This window comes from Prosopis cineraria, unplaced genomic scaffold, assembly GCF_029017545.1.
Source record: "Prosopis cineraria cultivar Desert tree isolate PC_DT_omini unplaced genomic scaffold, ASM2901754v1 PC9, whole genome shotgun sequence".
NCBI classification, from domain to species: Eukaryota; Viridiplantae; Streptophyta; class Magnoliopsida; order Fabales; family Fabaceae; genus Prosopis; species Prosopis cineraria.
The window spans coordinates 8,614,704-8,625,986 of NW_026555340.1; the positions used below are offsets into that span (position 1 = coordinate 8,614,704).

General features: G+C 32.8%; 1 protein-coding gene across 8 annotated transcripts; it reads left to right on the top strand.

Moving 5' to 3' along the window:
* The first annotated feature begins 1,017 nt into the window (after positions 1-1,017).
* LOC129320399 (uncharacterized) lies at positions 1,018-5,686 on the top strand. 8 transcript variants are annotated; one of them, XR_008595776.1, is made up of 3 exons: positions 1,018-1,676; positions 1,766-2,072; positions 2,185-5,686. XR_008595776.1 is itself a non-coding variant. In XM_054965833.1 (3 exons), exons 1-3 carry the CDS (start codon positions 1,489-1,491, stop codon positions 2,305-2,307), a joined length of 579 nt encoding a protein of 192 aa, XP_054821808.1. In that variant the 5' UTR covers positions 1,018-1,488; the 3' UTR covers positions 2,308-5,686. The 8 variants fall into 8 exon arrangements, 4 of the variants coding, with proteins under 4 accessions (XP_054821808.1, XP_054821805.1, XP_054821806.1 ...); XR_008595775.1 differs by having other exon boundaries at positions 1,805-5,031; positions 5,264-5,686; XR_008595773.1 differs by having other exon boundaries at positions 1,805-2,792; positions 3,485-5,686.
* The last annotated feature ends 5,597 nt before the right edge of the window (positions 5,687-11,283 follow it).

Consider the following 11,283-nt stretch of genomic DNA (forward strand, 5'->3'; position numbering starts at 1 on the left):
GGTTGTGCTTCTGCCTTGTGGGACGCTGAGTCGCTAATCTAGTGATGCTATTGCTGACTGCTGAGCCTGAGACGCCATCGGGACTCTGGAGTTTAGGCTCTGGAGTGGAGAGTGGAGAGATGGCTAGGGTTAGAGATTAGAGAATAAGAGGTGGGAGGGACGCTGTCGCTGACTCTGAGTCTGCACTGCAATGCTGATTGCTGAATTGTTGATGCTTTGCTTAGTCAATTGGTCCATGCTGAAAATTGAAATGCTGGAGTTGGGCTGTGAACGTTGGGCACTGGGCAAACGGACTCACGCAGATAGCAGATCCACAATTTGGATTCAAAAAAAAATATATGAGCACATTTCAGGCTGGGCCAAACGGGCAGGGCAGCATACCTTGCCCATTGCCCAGCCCTGCCCGAATATCAGCCTAACTCAAAAATGTCCAAATCATGTTGGGCTATTTTTTTTGGGCCGGGTTGGGCAAAATTTTATCGGGTTTGAACAGGTGTGTCGGGCAATCGGGCTCCATAAACACCCCTGGCTACAACGGTGGCTCGTGGTAGTAATTCTAGGGACTGGCGCGTTGCAGGTGGGGACAACAACTGCTTTTTTGGCAAGGGGCTCTCCTTGCCTGACACTTACGGCTGCGCCGAAAATGGAGCAGGTGGTAGTACAGGTGGAAATCAGGATGGTTACAAAAAGCAATGTGTTGTCTCCAAGAATTTGGGCCTCTAGAAGGCACAGCCCAATATCTGTCTCTCGAGGAGTGTTATGCAGGAATATATTTGCTCCGGGCCTTCTACTTGTAACATTTCTTTATCAGATCATAAAAAAGATGACTTAGCTTCGAACCTGAGCCACACTCCTCGTTGACGAATTATAATCTTAAAAAGCCCAGGAACTTTCCTACCACAAAAAAAGCCCAGGAACTTATGTCAACGCCCAAAGGAAGGAAATGGACAACTCGTCAAAAGCTATTGTTCCATATACTCCTATCTCTCCAATCTCTGAGGTTGCTTTAAAGCTTAAGCAAGTTGTGCTAAAACGTGGATTATAAGAACTGGAATCTCCTGTTCTTCCCAAAAGAAGGAAACTTTTTACTGATGAAGGAACTGTGGAATTAGAAATAAAAAACTCTCACCACTCTCTAAAGCTCAAAAAGACGCATGAGAAGTGTCCAGTGAGACGAACCAGTATGGGGAAAGCTAAGGCAGGAAGTGTTCTTAGTGATGCCCATACCCCTTTGATCTCAGAAGGTACTCTTGTTAATGTCCCCATCATTGAGGAAATTGACTTTCCGGTTGATTGGTTCAGATTTTCTGCTACATCTACTTTAAACGACTCCACGGTCTCTACTGAAGGCTCTGGTGGCTGGCCTCTCACAGCCACCAAGGAGCCATGAATCTTCTTTCATGGAACTGCTAGGGACTTGGATTGCCCCTGACAGTTAGCAACCTCAAGGAGGTCATTTCCAACAATAAGCCCACTGTTGTTTTCCTAATGGAGACTCGACAGAAGGCAATTTACCTTGATAGAATTAAGAGGCGTTGTGGTATGACTCACTCTTGGTACGTTGATCCTATTGGCCTTTCTGGTGGTTTGGCCCTTTGGTGGAAAAATGATATCGATATTCATGTTATTTTCTCCTGCAAAAATTACATTCACATTGCTGCTGCTTCTAATTCTTGGTAAGTCCCTAATCTCTTGACTTTCATTTATGGCCCCCAACAGCATCTGATAGAAGGTTGATTTGGAATGAAATTTCAATTTTTGCTAGAGATATTCATACATCTTGGATTCGTGTCGGTGATTTCAGCGACTTTTTATCTCAATCTGAGAAACTCGGTGGAAATCCTTGCTTTGTTCATAGGATCCTTAATTTTCAAAAATTTGCTGCTGATTGTGACCTTCTTGACCTCGAAGCCAAAGGTTCACGTTTTACCTGGTGTAACCAACGCAGTAATGAAGAGTGCATCAAAGAAAAGATTGATCGAGCAATGGCCAACAATCATTTTCGTGATGCTTTCCCAAAAGCTCTAGCTTTTCACATAGATGCTGTAGCATCTGATCATCATTTTCTTTTGGTGAATCTCTGCTTCATTGACAGCAAGACTCCATTCAAATTTAGATATGAGATTAACTGGGCTTCCCATCCTGATTTTAAAAATGTAGTTAAAAGATCTTGGTACTTTGCAGATCCTGAAGCTTATGCTGTGGTCCCTCAATTTATCTCATGCTCTGAACGATGCAGCAAAGAACTTACTGTTTGGAGCAAGAAAGCCTTTCCTAACAATAGAAAGGCTATTAATGATCTACTGAAACAAATTGAGGCCTATGAAGATGGTGCACTGACTGAGGATAGTATACTTACTATAAAAGCTTTAACTCATAAATTGGAGAATTTTTGGAGAAAAGAGGAAACTTATTGGTGGCAGCGATCCAGAGTTAATTGGATTGCATCAGGGAATCTCAATACTAAATTTTTTCATGCGTCCACTGTTTTAAGAAGACAGAGGAATTAAACAATAGAGTTAAAGAACTCTTCTGGTCAATAGGCGGAATCCAAGCAAGATGTGTCCACTCTAATTTCAAAATTTCATTGAGTTGTTTTCTAAGAGCAACACTTCTGATCTTAACTTGGTGCTAAGCTATGTCACTCCTCAAATCACTGATGCTCAGAATGATTGGCTCATGCTTCCTGTGACTAAGGAAGAACTCAAGCAAGCTGTCTTCCAATTAGGGCATCAAAAGCCCCTGGCCCGGATGGTTTCAATGGCCATTTTTACCAATCTTCCTGGGAAGAGGTAGGTGATTCCCTTCTTTCTCTCGTTAATAGCACTTTATTTATGGATGAATCTCTGGGCTATTTGAATAGTACCAATCTTACTTTTATCCCAAAGGTGGATAGACCTGAAAATGTTAGTCACTTTAGACCAATTAGTCTTTGTAACTTTGCCTTCAAAGTTATCTCAAAGATTATAGCTAACAGATTCAAGGTGGTTCTTGATGATTGTGTGTCTCCCACTCAAATGTGCTTTTGTTCCTGGGTGCCTCATACATGATAATATTATTCTTGTTCATGAAATCTTCCATTACTTAGAGTTGAAGAGAAGTGGTAATGATTTTGAATTTGCCTTCAAGATGGATATGAACAAAGCTTTTGGTAGATTAGAATGGAACTTTATTGAGGAGACTATGGAAAAAGTGGGTTTTTGTACCATTTGGTTCAAGTGGATCATGAAATGTGTTAAATGCTCGATTTTTCATTTATAAGTTGCTGGTAAAACTGTTGCTAGCATTGTTCTTGAGAGGGGTGTTAGACAAGGTGACCCTCTCTCACCTTACTTGTTCATTCTTGCCAATGAGGTTTTATCTGTTATGCTAAGTGCTCATACTGACTGTGGTGATATTGTGGGCATAAACTGGTTGAAGATTGTCCTTTGCTCACTCGTCGTTTTTTTGCTGATGATACTGTGCTTTTCCTGAATGCTAATAGAGCTAACTGCAGCACCATCAAAGCGATTCTCCATTCATATTGTAACCCTTCGGGATAGCACATTAATTATGATAAATCATCATTATTCTTCTCCGCTAATACACCTACCAATGTCAAAGATGAGGTGTCCTCTTTTCTTCATTTTAACGCCACTGATGACCCTGGATCTTATCTTGGTCTCCCTATTCTGTGGAGGCGATCTAAAATTGCAGCTTTAGCCTATGTTCATGACAAGGTTGGTAAGAGAGTTCATGGTTGGAGAAGCAAAATGCTTAATTTTTTTGGTAGGGAAGTTATGATTAAGTCAGTTATTAATGCAATACCTATTTTTCCAATTACTTGCTTTAAATTCCCTAAGCGAACCTGCTCTGAATTGGATAGCATGGTTGCTAATTTCTACTAGGGGCAATTAGAAAATGAGAACCACATTCACTGGCAAGCATGGAAAAAAGTTTGTGCTCCAGAGAAAGATGGTGGTCTGGGTTTTTGTGATTTCATGAACTTTAATGATGCTTTATTAGCCAAAACAGCTTGGAGGGTTCTCAATAATCCTGACCTGCTTTGGGTAAGAGTTCTAAAGGCTATATATTTTCCTTGATGCTCATTTTAAGGGCCCCCCATGGCTCTAAGGCCTCATGGGCTTAGAGTAGCCTACTCACTGGCCGTGAATTGTTACTAAAAGATATATGGTGGAAACTGGGTAACGGTATGCGCATCAATGTTTGGAAAGACTCGTGGATCCCGGGTCTGCCTAGTGGTAAAGCTGTTAAACAAGGTGTAATGGTAGATGAAAATTTGCTTGTTCCTGATTTAATACATAATGGGAAGTGGAATCTGTCTTCAATGGTCCACTGCATGACCTCCAAAACAATGTCAAATTATGAGCCACATCCTATCTAATGGTGCTCTTGACTCTTTTGCTTGGACAGGAGCAAAGAATGGAGAATATATTCCTAAACTTGGATATAGATTGGAATACTACAGGTCTCATTCTATAATCCCAAGAAACCCAAGCTCATCTTTTTGGCTGCCTAAATGCTTTTGGAACTGTATTTGGCATCTTAAGATCCACCCCAAGGTCAAGCAGTTTATGTGGAGAGCTTTGAATCAGTCTCTTGCAAAAAAGGATGCCTTGTATGCCCGCAAGTGTTCTCTCAACCCACTTTGTCCTATTTGCAAGCATACTCGTGAAACTGTTGAGCATCTTTTATTACTTTGTGGTTGGGTCCAAAAAGTTTAGTTCGGCTGCCCTTCTACCCTTCTTACGGATCCTTTGCATATGTCATCTTTTAAATCATTGTGCTGTGTTTTTCTACTTGATGATAGTCCATTAGATGACTTTGGTAAGGCTTATGTTGCTTGTCTTTGCTGGAACATTTGGAAGACAAGATCAACCTCTGTATTTTCTGCTATGGAGATCAATCCGATCAAGGTCATTACTGACACAGATGCTACTGTTAGAGAATTTTGGACAGTTAATTACAAGGAAACTGTACCTAATTCTCCCTCTGCTCACCACAATATCAAGTGGAGTCCTCCTGCTCAAGGTAATATCAAGATAAATTGTGACGGATCTTTCTCCACCAATTCTGGCAAAGCAAGCATTGGTGTTGTTTGCAGGGACTTTAATGGAAATTTTCTTAAAGGGTGGGGGAAATCTGTTCTCGCTAACTCTAGTTTCATGACACAGTTATTGGCTTGCTCCAAAGCCATTGATATTGCTGCTGAATTTCAAAACCAAAATGTGACTTTTGAAATGGATTGCTTGGAACTTTTCAGGGCTATTACAACTAAAAGTACAGCCTCTTATGACTGGCTTTATCATGGCATGATGACAGATCTCCTGTCTTGTATTGAGTCAAACACTTTCATTTCCTTCTCGTTCATCAAACGTGAGGGAAACGTAGCTGCTGATTGGCTAGCAGCCAACTCACTAAAGGGTGCGGACCATCTTGGTTGTCTTACTCAGCCCCCACTCCCTGTTTCACCTTATCTATTTGCATGACTCAGTACCTGATAGTAGCATTTGCATCCTGTGACCAACAATGATAGGGAAGGCATTGGTTAAGGTGGTTATGATTTGTAGTTTGCTCTGTAGGTCTTTGCCCCTGTGGCTTATGACTTTTCTCTTATGTACTATCGTTTCACGAATGAAATTATTCCCCATTGATAAAAAAAAAAAAAAAAATCTCTCCCTCTTAATTTTAACCCTATTTTTAGTTTGTTTGTCTTAATTATTCACCTTGAGATTGTGAGATTTGCTTAATGATTTATTTCTCCAATGATCACTTTTGAATTCTTTACCGTGTAATTCATTTCTTCAATAATCCAAGCGCTCATCTTGGGAAGAATAATAGGGAAAGTAATTATTCAAATAAAATAATTAACAGTCAAATTACACAATGAGATCAAGCATTGTTATAAAGTAAAATAAAATAATCATCGAGGGTCATATATAAAGTTGAAGCACAGATTCTAACAAAAAGAAATAATGCTTGATTTCCAGAAGATAATGTATTGAAGAATTCGATGCTCACTCCCTCTGTTACAAAAAAAATGTATGACATGTTTTGAAAGATTGAATGTTAAAAAATATAAAATATTTTTAATATTTTAAGATGTAATTATTATTTTTTTCTATATGCCTTTAATAAATAAATTATTTTTTATTTATTTTAGAATAAAATGCCTATTAAATAGGAATAAATATAAAAAAAATACTATTAGCTTAAAATTAAATAAATATTTTATTAAAAGTAAAATTCAGTTAAATTTTTAAATGAAGGAGGTATAGTTTAACTTTTTTTTTTTTCGGAAAATGGCTTGTACGACACATGATCATGATACAATATATATGATCATGATATTATTCCTTCATTCCATAGGGCAAAGGAAATGGTTACGTGTACCGGGATGAATTAAATAGTCCACCTATATTAAATTTGGATTATCTATATTGGTAATCAAATTTATTAAAAAATTCTAATTTTTATAATTTTTTATTTTAATAAATATAAAATTAAAACATTGAATCCAGACTATTCACGATCCAGAACCAATAACTACTCCCTCTGTTAAAAATATAAATATTTTTAATCGAATCTAACTCCTAATAAAGTAGTTACCTATTTTTAAACTAACTATATCTTCTCATATTTATCCTTGTTAAACACCTTATAATAAATATAAAGTTTTTAATCAATAGCGGCACTTTTTGAAAAAAAGAAGAAGCAATAATTACATTTTAAAAGACTAAAAATGCTTTACATTTTTTAGCATTCAACCTATCAAAAAATGTTTTATATTTTTAAACGAAGAGAATAATAACTTTGGCCATCGGTAGCATAGAACATCCCTAACTGCTAGTAACTGCAATTAAGGTTATTAAACTCACGAGTTTAAGTAAACTTGTGATAGGGATGTAAATTTTAGATGTAGACTCGAATCATAAACTTATAAAAGTTCACTCTTTATTAATAAATAACATTTAAAAGTACATAATTAAATAATTAAAATATAACATATGATCATAATTTAATTTAAAAATATTTTAAATATAAATTATTGAAATTAAATTTATCTACATTCATAAACAATTATACTCAACATAGAAATTTTAAAATAGGGCAACTTATTTTTGGTATTTTTTTGTTTTTTTTTATTAATATTAGTTTTTGTCTTTTTTACTTTTACTTTCAATTAAACTAAATCCTACTACTTCTTTAAATCAAGTTCTAAATAGTATATACTTACCTTGCTCAATGAGTTTATGAGTAGATTGATATGATTTTATAAGATAAAAAATAAAGACAATAAACTCAAAGAGTCAACATATGAGTTTAATTGAGTTTTATTTACTTCGAGTTTATGAGTGAATTAACATAATTTTGTAAGTTAGAAATATAAAAATAATAAACTCATAAAGTTAACTCAAGAGTTTGGCAATAATAATTGCAATTTATTTTTTTTGGGGAGAATTTCATTTAAATAGCTCTGAAAAAAATTTCAAAATTCAAGGATACAGGTATGGAATATTTGTAATATATATTTTAATATTTTATGATATAGGTATATATATTTTTATTTTTAAACAAGAATTTCCAAAACAAAATAAGGATATTTATAATAATAAATCAAAATATTAAGTGTTTTTTTTTAAGTTTTTAAGTGATATAGTAAAAAATTATTAAAAAAAGATTTATATTACAAGTATTAGAACATGAAATGTGTATGCTGAAGTATCCTATAAATATAGTATTGGATATAGATATGTTTATTTTTTTAAAGTATCCATACTTCATAGTAAATAAGCTTCCTATTTCTTCCTCTATCTGTCAAATGCATAGATTTGCCGTTTGCTAATGGGTATATACGCTGATTATTTCGCATGGAAGCTTGCGTGCATCTTTTGGCTTTATACTGTCCTTGGATTTTTAAAGTTGTGCAATTGGCTTGTGGGTGATAGTGGTGCATTGTAATGAAAGTGAAATTTTTGTGTCCAAGCCAATAAATTGTGTTGTGAAAACTATGATGTTATGATGTAAATATGAGAATTGTAGTTATAAATCTATAAATTGTTAAGTTTTGCTTTGGTAAATGAATGAGACTCCTATTTATTGTTTTTCTGAACATTGCTTCGTTGCTTCTCCGTTCTATCTCTTGAGATACTTTTGAAATACGCACTTGATTTGGAATAATGAAAAAGTTATGGTTGGTGAATGACAAGTGGTGCTAGTAAAGTTATTGTGTCTATACTAATTTTACAACCTAAATGTCTACATGTTTACGGGTAAAGTGTCAGACCGAATAAACATGTATAGTAACCATAATTTACATTCTTAAAATCATAATTACAAGCAGCTACTCCACTAAATTAACAAGTACAATAACTGAATGAATTGTTGTAAACATGTTAACAAGTAAAGTTGGATGATTGACGAGTTATATAAAAAATTTTACAAGTATTTTTAGTTGATTGGTAAGAGAGTTAATATTAATTTTTGGAGGGTTAAAAATATGGTGAAGAAGAAAGAAGAACAAATGAACGTGGAAGGAAGGAAAAAAGAAAGATCAAGTAACAAAATTCAAAAAATGCAGAAAAGAATTTCATGAAAAGAATAGAGGTAAGTTTTAGAGCTTTGAAGAGTTTATTGATTGGTGTGGAAAAAGGCATGGCAGAAAATAAATTCCACTGTCAAATTTCTTATTCTATACTTAATGTTATATTAGGTAAATTAGTATAAGTATTAACTTATGAATGTTTGTCATGAAAGATGAGCTATTTGTATTAAAGACTACTAATTTGTTGATGACTAGTTAATCATTTATATAATTCAAGACTTATTTTTGCCCATTCACTAAGTGCCCCAAAAATTGATTAATGAGAAAAGTTACCCAAAAAACAATTTTTTTGGTTAATTAATTTTTGGAAAAAAAATTGATGTTTTTAGAAGTTGCGAATCTAAGCTTCTGTAGAAAAGTTTAGAGAAAATTATAAATAATGGCTCAAGAAAAAAATTATAAAAAAGCAAATAATTTAATAAACATAAAACCAAACTCTCTTCTCTTTTCTCTCTCTTTTTCCCTTTCAACCACCACCCTCCACTCAACATTTACTATAAAAATAATTTAAATAAAATATCAATTGGTAGAGAAAAGTTAATTTAACATTTAGAATCATGATAAAGATTGTTGTAAAGGTTCAGAGAGAGAGAGATATTTCGTATCATTTGTGACATTGTTATATTTTCTATGTTGACAAAATTTTAAGTCAATGCTTAACATTTTTATCAGATATGGCTCATATTCATAATGTCATTAGAGATTAATTTGTATATTATCATCGTCATTAGTTATTGTAAAATTAATATTTGGATATTTAATAATTAAATGTTTCTCTTTTATTAAATTTGTTTGAACTAAGATATATTGAGTTATTTATTTATGTGAATTAAATTGTTAATATTAATGTAATTTAAATTTTTATAATTAATCAGATATGTAATTAAGATAATATATTTTACCTCTTAATTAACATTTAACAAATTTAATAATATTAGATACAAATACATAAATAATTTACTTTTGAAAAGCAATGTCTTTTATGCTAATTTATGTAGCTAAAATTAATTTTGATTAAATTATTCAAATACTTTTAATTCTGTTAAAATTAATTTTAAAAAAATGATATCCAAATAGACTGCATTATATCATAATTAATTATAATTAAAATTTATTATTTAATTAATTATTTTCATAATCTATTATACCCAACTGAAATCTAAATGGGCACTAATATCATATAGCTAGTTAGCACAAAAAAGAAGCAATGATATAGTTAAAGGCAACTTCATTTTGGTGTCTTGTCTTTTGTAATTGGAGATGCATAACTGTTAGGAGTCTAATGTTTCAACCTTCTGATGTAAATTGACTATCTGTTGCAATGTATTTATGCTTCTTAATTTTGATGTTCAAATTAGTTTTCTTCATTAGTTTATTTGAGTATATACTTAGTGCTGGTATAGTTAACATGTAATATAAGAAAATTTACAAGTAATATTTTAATATTTTACAAGTGATGTTAGTAATTTAATAAGTCATAATTGAATTTACAAAGGATAAATATTGTACAAGTAACATTTATGTCTTAATAAGTAATGTAAGAGAATTTACAAGTCATACCAAACATTTTACTTGTGAAGTTATACTTTAACAAGTCATGAATTTATACAGGTTAGGTATTTGACAAGTAACATTATGAACTGAACAACTAATATAAAAGATTTATAATTTATATTAGACATTTTACTTGTAAAGTTAGTCATTTAATAAGCAATGTTTAGATTTACATAGATTAGACATTTGACAAGTAACATTATGAGATTAACAAGCAAAGTACAGACATTTACAAGTAAAATTATTAAACCATTTTCAAGATAAGTTAAGTCCATGACGTTGCTTGCCAATTATCTAACCTCTGTAAAATCTATTTGTTATGACTTGTTAAAAAACCTCATATTACTTGTAAATTCCTTAATATAACTTGCTAATTTCCTTGTGTCACTTGTTAAATCCTCAAGTTATTTATTGATATAGGAGTTAGCAAATGATAGACAATTAGATTTATGACAAATAACAAGTTTGTTGTAAATTACAAGAATATCAAAATGATGAGTTCTATAACTAACAAGAGGGTTACACAAGTCTGGTTTAGGCAATTAACAGGTTATGTTAATGAATTAACAATGCATAAGTAAATTTATGGGCTATGATATGGTCAATACAATGAAACTTGCATTTTCTTCATAATAAAGCTAAAAACTTGCATAAGTGAATTTGAGGGTTTAATAAATTGAAAAGCATACTTATAGTTTTAATTACCGAGAAATTTTCTTCATACTAAAGCCAAAATCTTGCAATTGTATATTACTATAAAAAAGTTGACTCTCAAAATTAACAATTAAAGTTTAGTGTAGCATTCTGCTTGACAACTCAGATCCATCACATTGCAACTACATAATGATTTTTCAACTTCTCTATGCATTTTAACAAGGGAATTTTTCACAGATAGGTGTTAAATTATAACCAAATTAAAAGTGTATACTATTAGTGGCTTCTAGTTTAACAGTAACAAGCCAATTATACCAATTTTTGTAAGTACATTTCTAATTTTTACAAGCAGACACCGATTATAACCTACATTTCCATCATGAAAGTGACCTAATTAAGATAACAAGTACATGGAATGAACAAATACACTTCTGATTTAACAACTATCAATACAACATGGAAGCATGAAG

Excerpts from the sequence above, each read along its gene's own strand:
- LOC129320399 (XM_054965830.1), top strand. The coding sequence starts at position 1,489 with ATGGAGACTCGACAGAAGGCAATTTACCTTGATAGAATTAAGAGGCGT. Across the intron at positions 1,677-1,804 it reads GCTGCTGCTTCTAATTCTTG|CGACTTTTTATCTCAATCTG; the intron begins GTAAGTCCCTAA and ends CGGTGATTTCAG.